Source organism: Platichthys flesus, chromosome 21 (assembly GCF_949316205.1).
Source record: "Platichthys flesus chromosome 21, fPlaFle2.1, whole genome shotgun sequence".
In the NCBI taxonomy this organism is placed as follows: domain Eukaryota; kingdom Metazoa; phylum Chordata; class Actinopteri; order Pleuronectiformes; family Pleuronectidae; genus Platichthys; species Platichthys flesus.
The window spans coordinates 13,955,959-13,974,677 of record NC_084965.1 but is presented as its reverse complement, the minus strand read 5'-3'; the positions used below and the strand labels follow the sequence as shown (position 1 = coordinate 13,974,677).

The 18,719-nt window shown below is 40.5% G+C and overlaps 2 protein-coding genes across 2 annotated transcripts in view; one reads left to right on the top strand and one right to left on the bottom strand.

Annotated features, from left to right (window-relative positions):
• LOC133933070 (uncharacterized) overlaps positions 1-12,297 on the top strand; it is a gene marked incomplete in the record, with an annotated part of 15,013 nt that extends 2,716 nt beyond the window's left edge. Inside the window, 17 exon segments of the mRNA XM_062380022.1 lie at positions 1-99; positions 489-606; positions 1,205-1,347; positions 3,228-3,305; positions 4,060-4,149; positions 4,229-4,409; positions 4,499-4,721; positions 6,374-6,420; positions 6,737-6,918; positions 8,318-8,404; positions 8,964-9,104; positions 9,504-9,621; positions 10,252-10,394; positions 11,024-11,101; positions 11,293-11,382; positions 11,465-11,645; positions 11,772-12,297. Of these exon segments, the coding sequence (XP_062236006.1) occupies positions 1-99; positions 489-606; positions 1,205-1,347; positions 3,228-3,305; positions 4,060-4,149; positions 4,229-4,409; positions 4,499-4,721; positions 6,374-6,420; positions 6,737-6,918; positions 8,318-8,404; positions 8,964-9,104; positions 9,504-9,621; positions 10,252-10,394; positions 11,024-11,101; positions 11,293-11,382; positions 11,465-11,645; positions 11,772-12,001 (2,229 nt within the window).
• A 90-nt stretch (positions 12,298-12,387) lies between these two features.
• Positions 12,388-17,924, bottom strand: LOC133932703 (solute carrier family 22 member 13-like). Its single transcript, XM_062379508.1, has 10 exons — positions 17,411-17,924; positions 17,043-17,146; positions 16,592-16,746; positions 15,907-16,078; positions 15,690-15,810; positions 15,515-15,609; positions 14,273-14,487; positions 14,080-14,188; positions 13,787-13,981; positions 12,388-13,691 (listed from the first exon to the last, which is right to left on the bottom strand). Exons 1-10 carry the CDS (start codon positions 17,783-17,785, stop codon positions 13,631-13,633), a joined length of 1,602 nt encoding a protein of 533 aa, XP_062235492.1. The 5' UTR covers positions 17,786-17,924; the 3' UTR covers positions 12,388-13,630.
• Between the last annotated feature and the right edge of the window lie 795 nt (positions 17,925-18,719).

Sequence of the window (18,719 nt, the reverse complement as noted above, 5' to 3'; positions counted from 1 at the left end):
TTTAGTCAGCTGCTGAGCGCCCTCAACACACCAGACGCTCAGTTCAGCCTCAGCATTGCCAACAGACTGTATGGGGAGCAGTCCTACCAGTTTGTTAAGGTAAGCATGAATGCATTTATTCAGAGAGGGCGGAACCTGCAGTCCTAAAATTTGGTGTGTGGAGGATGAAACGTGGCTGTGCGCGCTCGTACCTGTTTTTGTGCAGAACTAAACCAAGATTATCGACTCGTCACTGAGCCAAAGTCCAAAAAATGTTCGTTCCTTGAAAGCACCAACAGAGAAAAAAGCAGTTATAGTTTTAGATGATAACATGTGCAACATTCATGTAAACTTTAATAGGTGAATTCTCAAAATCGAAACAACCTCCTTGAAAGACACAATAATACTGCAGTATCTTCCATTGTTCAACATGCTGAAAAATTAAATTACATGAGTGTTCAAGAGAATTGTGGTATGTGAGTATTCAGATGAGCTGCTAATGATTCCAGGACTTTTTAGAGGAAACCAGGAAGCACTACCAGGCTGAGCTGGAGTCTGTGGACTTCAAAACCAGCTTGGAGGAGGTCAGAGTCAATATCAACAGCTGGGTGCAGGAGCAGACACAAGGTAGGCATCAGAACCTGTTTAACAAATTTGAATTCTCTCACAGCAGCCGCTCCTTTACTTTTTTTTTAATATAATTTAATTTCACTGTTACTAACCGACCAGGGACAATCCAATCAATTTCTCCCGCAGATTTCTTTTGCAGGTTTACAACTACATACTAAACTATGCATCATTGGTGAACTAAACAAGCTAAAATCCATTTGACCCAAATTCCAGCTCAATTTGTATAAACAAACAATACATGTGCTGTAGATATTTACCCCACGTGCAGGCTACATGTGTGTCTAGAATTTGACTTGTGTTGGGCTCATTAACATACAGCATGAGCTCTACTAATAAGGTCCCTTCTGTGGCTCCTAAGTCTCAGACTGAAAAATCTGTGACGGGACTCTGGCACAACCTGCTGGAGGGAAATAAAACCTTGTTCTTAACTGAACACACTGAACACTGGTTTATGCATTTGTATTGTTGGTTCCATTATGTTGGTTCTGTTTGATGTCATTTTTAACTTTTTTGGCTTGCTTTTGTGATGATGATGACGATGAGGATGACGAGAACAACAATGATGGTGGGGGTTTGGCTTTTTATTGTTCACCAGGTAAAATCAAGGACCTGCTGGCCAAGGATGCACTGGACGATGGGACCATGCTAGTGCTGATCAATGCCATCTACTTTAAAGGCAACTGGGACAAACGGTTTGAGATGGATTCTACTGTTGATGCTGAGTTTAGAATAAGCAAGGTAAGCTGGAGTTTGTAAAGTGATGTTGTATGATAGTGCACAGTTTACAGTGCCTTGCATAAGTATTCACCCCCTTTGGACTTTTCTACATTTTGTCATGGTATAACCACAGATTAAAATTTATTTCATCGTGAGTTTATGTAATGGACCAACACAAAATAGTGCATCATTTGGAAGTGGGGGGAAATATTACATGGATTTCACAATTATTTACAAATACAAATCTGAAAAGTGTTGAGTGCATATGTATTCACCCCCTTTACTGTGAAACCCCTAACAAAGATCTGGTGCGACCAATTGCATTCACAAGTCACATTTGCAAGTCACATAATTAGTAAATAGGGTCCACCTGTCTGCAATTTAATCTCAGTATAAATACACCTGTTCTGTGATGGACTCAGAGTTTGTTGGAGATCATCACTGAACAAACAGCATCATGAAGACCAAGGAGCTCACCAAACAGGTCAGGGATAAAGTTTTGGAGAAATATGAAGCAGGGTTAGGTTATAAAAAAATATCCAGAGCTTTGAACATCTCTCTGAGCACCATAAAATCCATCATAAGAAAATGGAAAGAATATGGCACAACCGCAAACCTACCAAGAGAAGCAACCAGGAGGCCCATGGTTACTCTGGAGGAGTTGCAGAGATCCACAGCTGAGGTGGGAGAATCTGTCCACAGGACAACTATTAGTCGTCTACTCCACAAATCTAGCCTTTATGGAAGAGTGGCAAGAAGAAAGCCATTGTTGAAAGGGATCCATAAAAAATCCCGTTTGGAGTTTGCCAGAAGCCATGTGGGAGACACAGCAAACATGTGGAAGAAGGTGCTCTGGTCAGATGAGACCAAAATTGAACTTTTTGGCCTCAATGCAAAACGCTTTGTGTGGCGAAAACCCAACACTGCCCATTACCCTGAGCACACCATCCTGGTCAGAATAGAGGGAAAGATGGATGGAGCCAAATACAGGGAAATCCTTGAAGAAAATCTGACGCAGTCTGCAAAAGACTTGAGACTGGGGCGGAGGTTCATCTTCCAGCAGGACAATGACCCTAAACATACAGCCAGAGCTACAAAGGAATGGTTTGGATTAAAGAATGTTTATGTCTTAAAATGGCCCAGTCAAAGCCCAGACCTCAATCCAATAGAGAATCTATGGCAAGACTTGAAGATTGCGGATCACAGACAGTCTCCATCCAATCTGACTGAGCTTCATCTTTTTTGCCAAGAAGAATGGACAAACCTTTCCATCTCTAGATGTGCAAAGCTGGTAGAGACATACCCCAAAAGACTTGCAGCTGTAATTGCAGCGAAAGGGGGTTCTACCAAGTATTGACACAGGGGGGTGAATACTTATGCACCCAACAGATGTCAACTTTTTTGTTCTCATTATCACAATAAAAATGAATTTTGCACCTCCAAAGTACTATGCATGTTTTGTTGATCAAACGGGAAAAAGTTTAATTAAGTCTATTAGAATTCCAGTTAGTAACAGTACATAATGGGAAAAAGTCCAAGGGGGGTGAATACTTATGCAAGGCACTGTACCTGAGCACTGTAGCTGACAAGGTATTCAGATGGTAGACCATGACAAAGCTGCACTGTAGCCTCAAACTTGGATGTGATACACATCATTAAAACAGAGGCAGAGTCATTGGGGTGGCCAATGACGGGTATGAAGGGCAGATCCAAGGGTGGGAATCTGATTGGCCCCTGAAGGGATCCTGGCCTGTCAGTATCCTTTATCTTTAATAAAACCCAACAACACAAGACTCATTGTAAACAGAGGAAAGAATTATCCCAAAAGTCAAGAGTGTGAACTTTGAGAAGGTGACGACCTCAACAGAAAAATGTTTTGTTTTGTTTCCTGTTATCTCCAGGAGGACACTAAACCAGTGAAGATGATGCGCCAGAAGAGTAAATTCTCTTTCGCCACCATTCCTGACGTCAACTGCCAGGTGATGTACATGGTTCTCAGTGTGCAGTTTGTAGTGTTCACAGGTTTCAGGCAAACAAAGAGCTGCTTATTAAACATGATCAACAGAGCAACTATTTTAGACCTGTGGTTCTTCCATAGCTTTAACAACTACTATGCTGCTTTCAGACAAACACTGAATAACAGACATTCTCCTGATATAATCTGGCGGGGACGTATGTGAAAATCCAAATGTCTGAGTCAGTTGCTCCAGATAATTTTATTAGTTTTTCCTGCCACGCCCCTATTAAAAACTCTCAGGGAACGTCTGAGTAAACCCAAGTGAGAATACAGCAGGTGCGGAGAATTCACATGAGGCAACTAAAGCTTTATTTATTGTGCAATAACAAAACAAGTGGATACAAGTACAACAACAAAGGGACATTAGACAAACTGAAAACAAAAAAATTAAGAAATATGCAAATGCATAAAATAATGAAGGACAAAACAAGGATTGCAGTGTTACCGTACAATTAATACATCATGTCCTGCTTCCAGACATTTTCCTCTTGATCTGAATGTGTCTGATCCAGTTATTCTCCTGCTGTATTCTTCACATGTGAAAGGCAAACTCTGGAGAATGTCTGGAGGCAATAGTCCAGATGTTTGCCAGAATATGCGTCTGAAAACGATTATAGAAGATTAGATTTTATTCAAAATACCAACTTGTTTTATCAGGATGAGGAAAACAGATCTGTTAATGATGGGAAATTCAAACTTAATTTGTTTTTGACCAGATCCTCGAGATGCCTTATGAAGGGAAGGACCTGAGCATGCTCATCTTCCTGCCCAAAGAAATCGAGGACGATAACACAGGCTTGGAGAGGGTAGGACATGAATATGCACTCCCACTAAAATAAACCCACAATTTAAACCAACAGCCTGATGATAACTTGTCCACCACAGCTGGAGAAGGAACTAACCTATGAGAAATTTGTGGAGTGGACTCGTCCAGATTTAATGGGCCAAACCGAGGTTGAGGTGAGGCTGCCTCGCTTCAAGATGGAGGAGACTTACAACCTGAATGAAGTCCTGAAGACCATGGGCATGGTGGATGCTTTCGATGTCTCAAAGAGTGACTTCTCTGGTGAGACATACATTCTAGCACATTACATTAGTATCTATGGTATTGAGTAAAGTGTCTTTTTTTAAACGGCCTCCATCCTCTGCTGACAGGCCTGTCTCCAGCCAACGAACTGGTGCTGTCAAAAGTCGTTCACAAGGCTTTTGTGGAGGTTAATGAAGAGGGAACCGAAGCTGCTGCTGCCACTGCAGTCATTGTGACGGAGCGCTCTATAATGATTCCTGAAACGTTCAACGCAGACCACCCCTTTCTCTTCTTCATCCGACACAACACCAACAAGGCGGTCCTCTTTGCCGGTCGATTCTGCTTCCCTGAGTGATCAGATGTGCCCCTCAGAGCATGTTGAGGGTTACATCTAACATAGTTTAGGGGTTTTCAGGGCTGATAATTCATCCACTGCATTGCCTAGCTATAAATTACATGTAAAATTCCTATCCTACATTTGCCGGGCGGACAAATCTACAGGAAATCAGAATGGAAAAGATGGCTCTGCACAGCGAACCCTCACATTAACCTAGAATTAAAAAACAGAATTTCTGCTGCCCAGAGTCAGTTGCTTGCACTAAATGTAAACTGAGCAATTCAACTCACACATTGTAGTAATAAAATGCCTTTTATATGTAACTTGACAATGTATAGCTTCAACATTTAATGAAATATTAATTAATCCAGACTGTGGCTATAGTTTAATGAAAGTATGCAGAAAAGTAGAAAAATAAAATATAATAAACCCTGTGTGCCATGTTTTTCCTCTTCTTCTATTCTTCCTTGGTTATAATAAAGTTGCTGCTGAGTTCCATCAGGCTTACGGTATTTCTTGGCTTGGAGAAGGAGGAGCAGGAGGCCACTAGAGGGAGCTTTTGCCTCTGGAACTGATGTGACTAAGTTGTCTGCTCTGCAATGCAGCAAGCTGCAAGTGAGGAGACTCGATATGATATATGATGAATGCATCAAATATTCTGTTCATCATGCACAGACATTGTGACACAGTGTCCCACTGTGGATGAAGACACAACTATGGAACATATGTTAACACCCAGATTGGGGCTTGTTTTGTGAAGAGAAGAGGTGGTGCTGGCCTCAGTTCACCTCTGGAGAAGCCTCGAAATCACCCACTGATGTCATGGCAATTTCTACAGTCCCACTCTACCAACAAGGAACGAGACACAAATCTCTTACAGTTTTGTCACACATTAATGCTCAGAGCTTGGTGCATACGACAAAGGTTAGTTTGTAATATGCACAACGATGGGAAACAGTTCTTTGTCTTTATACATTTGGCTCACCCCTCCCACTCTGGTTGGGGTTGTTACACAGTCAAAGGTTGGGATCTTCTGATGACATCTACACAACAATGACTTAGTTAAAGTAATCAGGCAAGGATTCAGTCAGTAGTACAGGATACAGCATGATCGAGTTTACATGGTATGAGATTCAATCATGATCAATCTAAGAGGAAATAAACATGGTCATATTGTGGTCAAATTTTACATTTCCCTTACAGTGACCACAGACATGCCTCTGTGAACATAGGTGAAGTGACATGGTACAATTCATGTCATAAGTTTGACTTATATAATTGACTATATCCATATTCAAAATGGACTGTATTTATCAACACTTTCTGAATTGGGGTTCAGTATTTTGCCCAAAGACACTGAAGGACATCACAGGCTGGAGAATCTAGGGGTCAAACCTCTGGTATTGTCGTTGCCACAGACAACAAACCTGAATCAGAGCAATATTTCTATTCTTTTCATTAGGTGACGCAAGTGTAAGATGCTGCACCTCAAGTGGCACCTGTCTGCTTTGCCAACAGTGTGTGACCATATAATTACATTCCATGTCACCCAAAGCATGTGAAAGGGTGTGTGGCAAAAACTTTACTGTGAAAAAAAAAAGCAGGAGGGGGTATCTGTGGGTGTGTCAGCAGGGCATATAAATAAGGAACCTGCCTGCTCACAAAGAAGTAAGTGTGTTCCTGAAAGACTCCTGAACTCCTGCTGCTCTGAAGGTGAAGTAGAAACTGATATCAGCACTCAACTGTTTAGTTTGGAGATACCTAGTTTCTGATTTGAGTTTACTTCAGATGTGAACCTGTCCCATTCACACTTTGTACAATATAGTCTAGAAACTGGATTTTCAACTTCAGTGACCTAACTAGCACAGAGATTGACATTAACTGTCTGTTTACCATTACATTCCATTAAAACTATGTACATTTAACACCAACGATGATACTTACTACAAGGTTGTTTAAGTGTGTATTAGATTTAAAAGCATGATTTAAAACGAGTCATGTAATAATTAATGCTCTGCTTTCTTTGTAGACACAATGGCATCATCATCCCTTCTGTGCAAGGCCAACACCAGCTTCTGTCTGGATCTGTTCAAACAGCTGAGTGACAAGGACAAGGCAGCAAATGTGTTCTTCTCTCCTTTTAGCATCTCCTCTGCCCTGGCTATGGTGATGCTGGGGGCCAGAGGCAACACTCACACACAGATGTCAGAGGTACGCTTCTTGTCCCCACCACAAACTGCAGGTTCATGATCTTAACACCTCACTGAGACTATTCTGATGCTGCATCTGTGCCTATAATGTGCACAACTTCACTTGTCTGGCTACCTGGAAGTCCCTCTCAAAGTTTAGTCACTGAATTGAACCCCCGATTTTACGCATCCTTAATTGAGATCTAATACAGGGATTCTCTGGGAAAACACTTTTTAAAGCTTAATTCAGTTCAGTTTGGGGACGAAAACGATTTTGCAAGCAGTAGTATTCTTCATTTGATTTACAATAAAACCCTGAGAGAGTGCCCAGCACAGGGTCGTAAAAAACAGTACAATGAGACATTTGGTGAAGGTAATTGATATGTACGCAAATAGGTCACAAGATTGTGTGAAACAAGAAGGGAAAACAAGGAAGTGGAAGTGAGAGAGTGTCAGTGTGCAGGCCCATGGGGGTTTTAATTTACTTTTTGGGCACAATAGAAAATGTCTGCAGCTTCACTGACACAAAGTAATGAAATGTGATAATCTTGCCAGTGCAATCATGTGTTGCAGTTATAAAACTGCTTGTGCATTCATGGTGTGTTATTGTGCATGCATGAAATAAAGCAGTTGCTGTGAGGATCAGTTTGGCAAATTGACATTGACTTGTGCATTTGCCAGCTGGCAGCATTTGCTCTATATTTATTGAAGTTATTTGATGGGAATAACAAATGTGAGCCAGCAGTGTGGTTACCTGAGATTGTTGGAACTTGTCATTCTCCAGTTCATTTCATATATTTGCATGTCTGATCCTCCTCTGGCTGTGACAATGGAGGGTGGAGGGCCACTAAAAATGTTCAAGATAGAGACTTGATTTCAGTTTTTTCATCTTACTTTTACTAGTTAACCCTTGGAACTTTTAAGACATGAGCTCATAACCAGTGGCCTGATGCATTATAAGTGCAAAACAAAACCCCTACTTATATCGTTCTAACATAAATAATTCATCCAGTCCTTTTATCCGATCAGTGCTGGTTTCTGAGTGTCAGCAACATTTTTAAAGACCAGGTCTTTCCGGCTATTCAGGTCTGGCCTTGTTGCTTGGATTTAAATGCACTCAGGGTGGGGTCTGCAGGTATGTGCATTAAAAAGGTGAATAGTTTGAGTTAACGCTCTAATAAGATATGTAACCACAACCATTTTAAGCCAATGTCTTTAGCTGAACAGGGGTTTATCCATCAGCTGCACTTTTAAGTGTTTTATAGTTTTACTCACTTCTCACTGATCAGCAGTTTGAGTCTAAATGTGGGCCTACAAAATACGATACAACCCAAATATCCCCACTGCCATGATATTGTAACTTCCTGTACACAACATCTCATGTCTAACTGAACAGTGAACACTACCAATTGTACCATCAGGCCCTCAGCTTCTGTGAGAAGATGCAGTCTGAAGAAGAGCAGCAGCAGCCACAGCAGCTACAGCAGCTGAAGCAGCCGTGGCAGCAGGTGAAGTTCTCAGTGAAACAGCAGAAACTAACAAGCAAGTGCTCTGTGTGTTGTCATGTGGTGAGGGGCTTTCTACTAATCTCCAATTTGGCTTTGTCTTGATATGACTTTTAAAAACACACACAGACACAAACAACAATGTAAAGAGTAGCCCAACTCAAGGTTTAGTGTGTCTCTGAGTGTTGCATAATTCACAGGAATGTAGTCCTGGCTTCTCTCTAATTACAGATACTTGCTTACGTGCTATTCAATCCTTAATAAGCAGTTGCAGGACACAACAATGAATTATTGCACCATCAAGAAGTTTCAGACTATGGTAACCCATTACATTTTTTTTGATAAATTGATAAATCACGTACACACAAGTTAAGTCGTTTCCTTTCGTTAACACTGAATGAAATGGATGAAATGAAATTTAGCAAACGTACCTATGACAGCCGACTGAAGATGATGGTTTTTGTCTTGTTGATTTGGACAGAATATAGCGTCCTAAATTTGTTTATGTATGTTAGATTGGTCTTTCACTGGCTAAACACTAGTTTGTCTGCTTTCTCGATAGATTGTGAAGATCGAGATCTGTGTGGATGACATCCACGCTGAATTCAGTGAACTACTGAAGACACTCAACAAGGCGGACGCTCCCTACTCCCTCAGTGTTGCCAACAGACTGTACGGGGAGCTTTCCTTCCAGTTTGTTGAGGTGTGGGTTCATGATCAAAGTCATAGTCAAAGTCAACTTTATTGTCAATTGTGCCATATGGACAGGACATAAATTGGATTTAGAGACCGTTTCTCTATGATCCCCGGTGTAAACATATAGGTAGAAAGAACATAAGTACGCAAAAACAGAGCCAGAAAGGGATGCAACATGACAAAACTCTTGATCTGGAAATGAAATGACTACCAACGCACAGATGCATGGACATAGGATATAAAGGAAGATGAGTGAGGGGGTGAACAGCGGGTCAGTGAACAGGCAAGCAGAGTAATGATAGTGAAAATGTTCTCCTTGCTGTAATGACTCCACTCCACAAAGTCAAATGATGAAAGTGTTTTTTCGTTGAGTGATCTGAATCAATATATGTGTTAATGGTTCCAGGATTTCTTAGGAGAAACCATGAAGCACTACAACGCAGAGTTGGAGTCTGTTGACTTTAAAACCAGTCATGAGGCAGCAAGGCTCAACATCAACGGCTGGGTGGAGAAGAACACACAAGGTGGGTGGCACAGATTACTCCTTACCAGTAAGTGTAAGTTCGAACTGCTCAGGCGTATTCCACCTTCCCAAACACTTCTTTGTTCATTACATATTCAAAAGGTTTGTCATGAAAAATTGTTCCTTATGGTCTTAAAATGGCTTAAATGTAACTCTACAACTTCCTACCTCATATCATGAGTAGTATTCAAGAATATGCTGATATGGCACTTTCACTCCACCCTCACAGCTCACCTGCAGTTGAGGAGCAGTTTTCCAGCTACTGAGCCCCACCCACAAGTTGACATGATTATTTTCTTAGGTTTGTGACATTACTTAATTAATTTTCTTTTGTGGACTGGCATTCGTTTGTCCATGCAGTGTTACAGAGGAAAGGCTCAGTCGTGGAGTTGTCCCCTTCACTGCAATGCAATCATAACAACGAACTGAAAAAATATTAAGTTGAAAACAATGGGCCAAAACAAAATACAAATACTTCGGGACATCCTTTTTCAGAAGGTTCAGGAGGTTCTCTGCTCAGATACGATTACAACACAGACATATGATTTAACTTATCTCTATATCAGGAAAACATAGTGCCTGAGTGTGTCAATTCGTAATCGTTATTGAAATTTGTGCTCTAACTTCTTAGGTAAAATCAAGAATTTGCTAGTCGAAGGTGTGGTGGACAGCATGACCAGTATGGTGCTGGTTAATGCCATCTACTTCAAAGGCAAATGGGACAAGCCCTTTGAGAAGAGTTCCACAAAAGATGCTCAGTTCAGAATCAACAAGGTAAAACTGTACAGAGTAAACGTACCTTAGAGTAATATAGCTAGTAAACATAGAGTTGGATGAAATTATATTGTTGCTGAATATTCATTTGATATCAGAGCGCCACCTTTTTGCACTGGCCAGTGCTGGTATTTGTGAGTTTTTTGTGTTTCAGCCCCCAAAATTATGAATGTGCTGAATGATTTTTGTGAGATCAGCATGTAGGACCATATATTCTGCAAGGAAGTCAGTTTGTTCCATATAATTCTCCAAAATGCAGCTTGACATGCACAAAGTAAAATTACCACCAGGCTGAAAAAGCCACGTTTTGCCCCCACAATAATCATGTCACCGTGTAAAGTTAAATGAGACTGAATTTATAGGTTGTATTTCTTGTCTTTTTAGTCTATAAGTGTTTGTTTAGTCTACCCATTCATAGAGCACTGCTATGCACTTTTTCTAGCACATACAACTCACATACCGCTAGCACAGGGGCAATTTTGGAGTTCAGTGTTTTGGCCAAGGACACTTGGCATCCCATTCTACCTCTTCAGCCCCCCCCCCCCCTCAGTTTACTCACAAAACCTTGCTACATAACACAAGGCGACGTGGACATGCTTTAAGATGATGTTTCTGTGTGCTGATTTTAGAATGAGACTAAGCCAGTGAAGATGATGCACCAGAACAGTACTTTCGCCTTGGGCTTCATTGCTGAGATCTCTTGCCAGGTAATTCTGAATTGAATGAGTCAGTTAATATTGTATCTATCAATCTGTCACTAAACTGTTAACTGACCAGGTAACATCTCAACCGATCATTTGTCAATAAGTTTCCATGAAATATAAAAGAGCAGATTATGGATAAAGTGGTGTATTCAGTATATATATATGTTTTAATATGGGAATACATGGTGTTTCAGGTCCTTGAGATTCCTTACAAAGGGAAGGAGCTCAGCATGCTCATCTTTCTCCCCATGGATATAGACGACAGTTCAACTGGTTTGGAGAAGGTAGGACATGTACACACATGCACTTCCACAAATACAGAAACCCACAAGACAAACTAATAATTGATTTTGTATTCATCCCCAGCTGGAGAAGGAACTGACCTATGACAACTTTATGGAGTGGACTCATTCAGAGAGATTGTCTCTCTCTGATGTTGAGGTGGGCCTGCCTCAATTCAAGATGGAGGAGAGTTATGACATGGGGGCTGTCTTGGCCAGCATGGGCATGGTGGATGCCTTTGATGCAAGAATGTGTGACTTCTCAGGTAGGACATTAAACAAATCAAAATTAGGAAATGTCAGGTAAAAAAGTAATGATGTTCATTCCTGTCACATAGGGTGAGTCAGGAAAGTTTGTTTCAATTAGTCGCTGTACCTCTTTTATGCATCAGGCATGTCTTCTTCCAACAACCTGGTGATGTCAAAAGTCGTCCACAAGGCTTTCGTGGACGTTAATGAGGAGGGAACCGAGGCTGCGGCTGCCACTGCTGTCATTATGACGCTGACCTGTGTACTAAGGCCTCAAGGCACCTTCATTGCAGACCATCCCTTCCTTTTCTTCATCCGACATAACCCCACCAAAACTGTTTTGTTTTCTGGCCGCTATTGCTCCCCTCAGTGAGCACGACATTGCTGAAAAAAATACGAGAAACTACGGCAATTGGATTTTTGCTGTTGTTTGCATCACTGCTGATATTCTCTTTATCCTGAATACTGTGATGAAATCCCATCGCAGCTAGATCTTTCCTTGGTGATCCTGTCAAGTGCAGGTATATGTTATTGCACAATGACGCATTTAAACCCATATAGACTAAAAAGAGCAAGAGTTTACATGAAGTGTTGAACTAAGACCTGGTGATTTCTTTTGAGTGTTCTTTTGCTTTTACGCATGAAATAAAAGTGTGTGATTCCCAAAAATATTGTACGTAAAATGTTTGTCTTCAATCTGGTTCAGCAAAGAGTGAAAATGATGAGACTGATTATTCCTTGTAAAGATTATTACTACACTTGTAGTAGTAAACATTTATTGACAAGGGGGGAGAAATTGTGGCAGGTTGAAAATGAAGCTCAAATTAGTTTAGATAGAAACTATCTAGATTTTGTCCACATTCACTGTGGACTAGATCAAATATTTGATTATTGGTCATCACCCGGCATCCAGTTGGGATTGACCTCTCGCCATGTCAAGAAGGCGTTGTAGGAAGAGACATCGAGGATGTTGTGGAAGATGACTAGGGGCCAGCGCGCGGCCATCCTCCTGCAGCTGAACGTTCCTATCACCTTGTCCAGGTTGTCCACGCCTCCTTTGTTGCGGTTGTAGTCCAGGACGATGACCGGTTAGCTGTCCGGGCGGTCGCTGACGTCGGCGCCCGCGTTGAGGGCCGTCTTTCCGATCGGGGTCTCCCTGACCCTGAGATTCGTGACGTTGGCGAAGGTGTACCGTAGGGCCTGTCTCTTGTCGTTCGGGGGAGAAGAAGAAGGAGAAGAAGAAGAAGAAGAAGAAGAAGAAGAAGAAGAAGAAGAAGAAGAAGAAGAAGAAGAAGAAGAAGAAGAAGAAGGAGAAGACTCTTGCGCAGTAATAATAATTAAAAAAAAAAAAAAAAGTTTTATTTTTTTATAGCTGCACACGACGCACGCGAAGACATAGGGCAGAACAGGCACGAAATGGAACTGATCTGACAAACATGATTTAGTAACGGTTTAGGGCGGTTCTTTTAATGATAATGAACAGTTCTAGGCTCACTTACACAAATCCCTGATTTGAAGCTATTGGAGGGTCATTAGTGACTTTTGCCAAGGCTTACTCCGTGCTGAGATTAACTTTAAACCCGAGTGAAAGATTTCATATACATTACTTTCCTGGAGAAACTCACCCAGCTGATTGGTTACAACTTTTTCAAGGATTTTAGACAGGAAGGGGAGGCTAGATATCGGTTTTTAGTTAGCTAAAACCTCCTGGTCCAGTGCGGAAATTATGAGAAGGGGTTTGATTACAGCTAGTTTAAAGGACTGGGTTACATATCCTGATGATAACGACAGATTGATTGTGTTCAGTAAAGTACTATCAATAAGGGGCAAGTCATTTTGTAGGAATGAGATCTAAAAAAGTTGTTTGTTTAGAACATGAGATTATTTTGGTCAGCTGATCAAGGTTGATCTCACAAATTACTGTTACCACTGTATCAGTTAAGTAAAAACACGCTACTGTTCCTGATATTATAGACTCTGAAATCTGTTTTGCTCATTTGAATTACAATTTTGTGCTCTTTTCTAAATTACATAAAATCTCAGCAGCTCCATTCTCAGGTTCCCTGAAATTGAAAACAAGAGCATTATTACACACAATTAATTTGGTCTTATTCAATGAAAAATAACCATTTTGTTGATAAAAGATTCATCAATTCACCTTTGTTCAGTGTGGTCCTGCAGTTCAACATTGCAGGTTTCAGGCAGTAGTAAACAGAAACCTCCAGCAGCAATGGGGACGGTTCCGTATAGTAGCATGGGGATGGTGTAATGGTAGACGTCCAGGAGTCTGACCAGTGGAGCGAGGATTCCCCCCAAACGAGCACACATGGAGTTTAGACCTACACCATTCTGCCTACCAGTAAAGATAATAGGCGTCTTAAGTAATACAAGCAAAAGAAGCGATATGACAAAATACCAGATTTCAAACATTATATTTTGGATAATACTTACCTCACAACAGTGGGGTATAGTTCTGCTGTGTAAACATAGACTATTGTGAAGGAGGCAGTTGCTGCATATTTTCCAAGAACAGCTAAGGCTGTTACAACTTGAGGAAGATCTATAGGATAAACACATTTCACACGCATATTAAAGACATGCTCTGGTCATTATATGTTCCAGACTGTTGTATACAACACATTACCTTTTGGAATCACAATTGTCCCAAGACAAGCACAACCTGCAAAGATCAGCATCCCAGCTTGACATATCCTCCTCCCAAAGTGCTGGATGAGTGGTAAAGAGCCCAGACATGCAGGAACTTCTGCTAGACCAAAGATGAACTGCGTGAGGTAGATATCCAGACCAAAGTTGCCGACATTCAGGCTCAGTCCATAGTATGTCAGACTAGTTGCAAACCTATCAAGGGGGGGGACATGTCTTCAGCGATCACAAAAAAAACATTTTCTTTAGAATTAGCGGTTTACTGGGTTGCTGCACGAGGCTCACAGAAACCCTTAGTGGCCATAGCATAAGATGCATGTAGGGACAGTATCTGTATATCTTATTATAACACAGAACTAATGATGAATTACAATCTTACTTTTTGCAAACTTATGCAGGCTAGGATCATGGAAGTGATAGTATTCCAGACATCACTCTTCCCAGCTATTCCTGATGATTCTGAGTCATTCCTAGTCTAGGTGGAATATGTAATCCATCCAGCGAGTTCTGGGTCTACCCGGGATCTTTTCCCACTTGGGTATGACTGCATTTCGTTGTATAAGTACTTGTACTGTGCAATGACAATAAAGTTTAATCTAATTTAATCTAAACCTACGACGTAAGGTGCCCAAGAAGCATGAACTAACTTTTTGTGGTCTTTAATTTACTTATTGAAAATCAAACTCTTGTATATGGATAGACGGCAAATGCTTCCCTTAAGGCTTATTTAAGCTTAATCGTTGTAAATAACCCAATCTTTATTATTGTTAATATTGTTGATGTGTCTTTCTGTTCTTTTGTTATGAAGTATTTGCTTGTTTAAGGTCAGATAATCTCATTTCCGTTTTGTATTACATGCTTTTATTTTGAAAGTGACTTCCAGTTATAAATCTGTAACCTCACAAATATAAAGTATTATGTCTAAGAGACCCTCCGAAGAGGCACAAGCTCTTACAGTGATGTTTGGAAAAGTTTCAAATAAACCTGAAAACATCAGTTGAAAGTCTGGAACATCTTTCGGGGGATTTGGTACAGCTTTTTGTGCTCCTTAATTTACTTGCTTATTTAAGCTTAATCGTAGATAATTATGTAGATACAGTGAGAGTCTTTGTTCCCTACTCAGCGTTCATGTTGTCCGTATTTGTGAACACCATCAACATGCTTGAAGTTTTTTTTTTTTTCAGGCTTGAAGAATGTCTGAAAATGAAGCCTTAACTCTCACCAGATGAAGCCCATTACAAGAGTACGTTTTCTCAGATAGGAGATCCTGAAGATGTCCAACATGTTTCCTCTTTTGGATGTTCCTGCAGCCTCAAGCTTAAGAATCAAGGTTTATATTTCAGTTAGTCTCTATTTACTTCAGTTCATTGGGCTTCAATGTGCTTGAGTTTACTCACCCTCTCCATCAGGTCTTCTGGGACCTTCCTCCCATTCACCTTAGCTGCCCTGCAGATTTCCTTTATGGCCTCCTTCTTCCTGCCCTGGGTGAGGAGCCAGCGAGCTGACTCTGGAAGAACCCTGGTGGAAGTATAGATCCACGATCACTAAAACTAAAATATATACTTTTATTGTTTTAGAAAACAAGTATTGAATTTGGCACATGAGGCAACTGACCAGTAAAATAGTCCCAGAACAAGGACAAGAGGGCAGAAGAGCACCAGCTGCAGGATCCTCCAGTCACGGATCAGATAGGCAATGCCAGACATCACCATCAGTCCAACAGGAAATGTCGATTGGCAGATGAAGGTACAGAGAGCAAACTTGGAAGAATCACTCCATTCTCCACCTTCAGAGCAGAAGGACAGATGAGACAGAAAAGGCATCATTCACAATTTCCTATTTTAGGCTTCTCTTGCACCATTATGTGTGTGTTTGTGCAAGTTACTTATGAACCAATGTTTTGCAACATCCCTTCATACATTCAGTTATATGTGATCAGGTGAAAAGATAATCAAAAGTCCCAGGGGTTTGTTTCATTGTTATTATTTTCATATATTACAACATTTCTATACATATGATATCTTCATGTGTTCTGAGGATCAAGACAGTCGCCTCAGAAAATGCTGCTCTTTGCACACCAGCGCCAATGCAACCTACAGCCTACACATTGATATTTAGAATTTTTGTTGTGGTGTTCATCAGATCAGTGGATTCATGCCAGAATTTTTAGAGGTTTCAGAAGTATTTGACTGGTCCTGTGGGGTAGAAGTACCAGAAATTACAAATTACAATGATTTTACTGTTAGTGACTCTGATGAAGTATTAAGACATTCAGTTTCTGTTTTTATTATGTACCTACCTATGACAAATGCATTAATAACGATTCCAGAATTTGACATGCCACCTAAGAATTTTATAACGATGTAGACATAGATGTTGGGTGAGAAAGCAGCAGCAACACCACACAGCAGTAGCTGAAGGACCGAGAGGAGGACCACGAAGCGTCGACCAAAACTACACAAAAAGAAAAAATAATAAGGAGCTGTTAGACATTTTTTTCAAACATGAACTCTCCCATCCCTGATTCACATCTTCAAGCAGCGTTCTGTTACCCCTGCTGATTAAGAAACATCCGTATCAGGACAACAAGGCTTCTGAACAGCTTCAAGGGGATAAGGTGCAGATGTACAGTGTAGAGTAAATACATCACAGAATAATATCTAATTTACAAGGTTTACAAACACAGCCCTGACACAGTTTGAATCTCATTCAGGCTTCAGTTGCAATTCATTTCCAATTTCAAATGGTACCTGTCAGCCATCAGCCCAAACACCAACGCTCCAACCAGGAAACCGACCATGAATATGGACTGTGAAACCGCAATGAGACTGCTCCTTTCACACACCAGATCAAACTGAAAACAGAAAATAGTATAAAAGTAGAAATGTTAACTTGGACCTTTGCATCAATGGTGACTCCATCATCAACTTTATAAAGATACAGAGATTGTTAGAGTTTTATAATATGCACGGTACAAGTCTGTCCAAATATTGCATAGGTATAAATCTGTTTATTATTTTTAAATTACCAAATTATTATAATTCTGTCTGCCTATCTTGCACAGTACTTAACACACTAGCTTATTCTAAATTAATTAGTACAACAACATTTCTCTTACATCTGTCACGAAGCTGGTGGACCCTTTGGGTGACTCGTAATCTGATCCATTTATGCATCCTGTTGTTGTGTTAATCCCAAATGCTTCAATCTTTTCCAAATCCCAATCCACAGGTGTGAACATTTCACAGCTCTCATACTTTCCATCTTTGTTCACAGGGATTGTGAGATTTATCTGTCCCTCCACAGTCAGGTTGGGTCCTCGGTCCAGGATCCAGTCAGTGTTACAGTGATGAGGGAAGTTCATGCCAGTAAACACTTGTCCAAACTGTTCATAAGCACAGAAAATGTTTGCAATACATAACACAGCGACTAAACGCTTCTGAAATAAACCAAACTCTCCAATCTCCTTCAGGATCTGCCCGAAGCTGCTCATATTGTCGTCTGTATGTACTCAGAGTGCAGCGTCCGAAATGTCCAGAGTTTCGTCCTGAAAGTTAATGTTTAAACTGACAATCACATTGTTTTATGATCTGTCAGGTTCATGTCATGTAAAAATCCTTCAGACACAAGTCCAGCTGTTGTGCAGTTGACCAGATCTGGGGCTTGGACCTGGTGTTTACAGTTTTTTTTTTAATCCTGATAAGATTCCAGTTCTCTGGAGCCTATTTTGGACTTAAGTTTCCCTGCCTTTTACCAGTTTTACATGGCTCTTCTTGGACTGTCATTTCATGAATGATAAGCTGGACTGGGAGTAAAGTTTATACTTTTTATCTCAAACTTTGGCCTCCTGTGTGTTCGCTGCACGTGATTCTGAATAGTGTGACAGAACTTCAAAACCAACAAGAAATCTGAGTTTCGACAGATTATTAATAGTTTTGAAGTTAAAATGAAACATTATTACAATTCAACATGATTCGGTCAAAGTTTTTAAGTTATGTTTTTTATTCAATTTTATATTCAATCAATCATGACATTTTATTTGTATAGCCCACTCACAAATCACAATTTTTCTCATAGGGCTTTAACAAGCTGTGACATCCTCTGCATTTAACCCTCAACAAATGTAATGAAAAACTACTAGAAAAAACTTTAAACAGGGTAAAAAGAACGTAGATACCTCAGAGAGAGACACATGTGAGGGATCCCTCTCCAACAGACGTGTGGATTTAACAAAGGCATGGACTACTTTTTCTGCATCTTTTTGAGAAAGGACATATCTTATTTTTTAGATATTAATCAAGTGAAGAAGGTCTATCATAGAAATTAGTTTTAAGTGAGAATTAAAAAACAAATCGGGATCGAAGATCACTCCCAGGTTCCTCACTGTTTCATTGGAAGCAAAGGCAATGTCATTTAGGTCCAGCTTT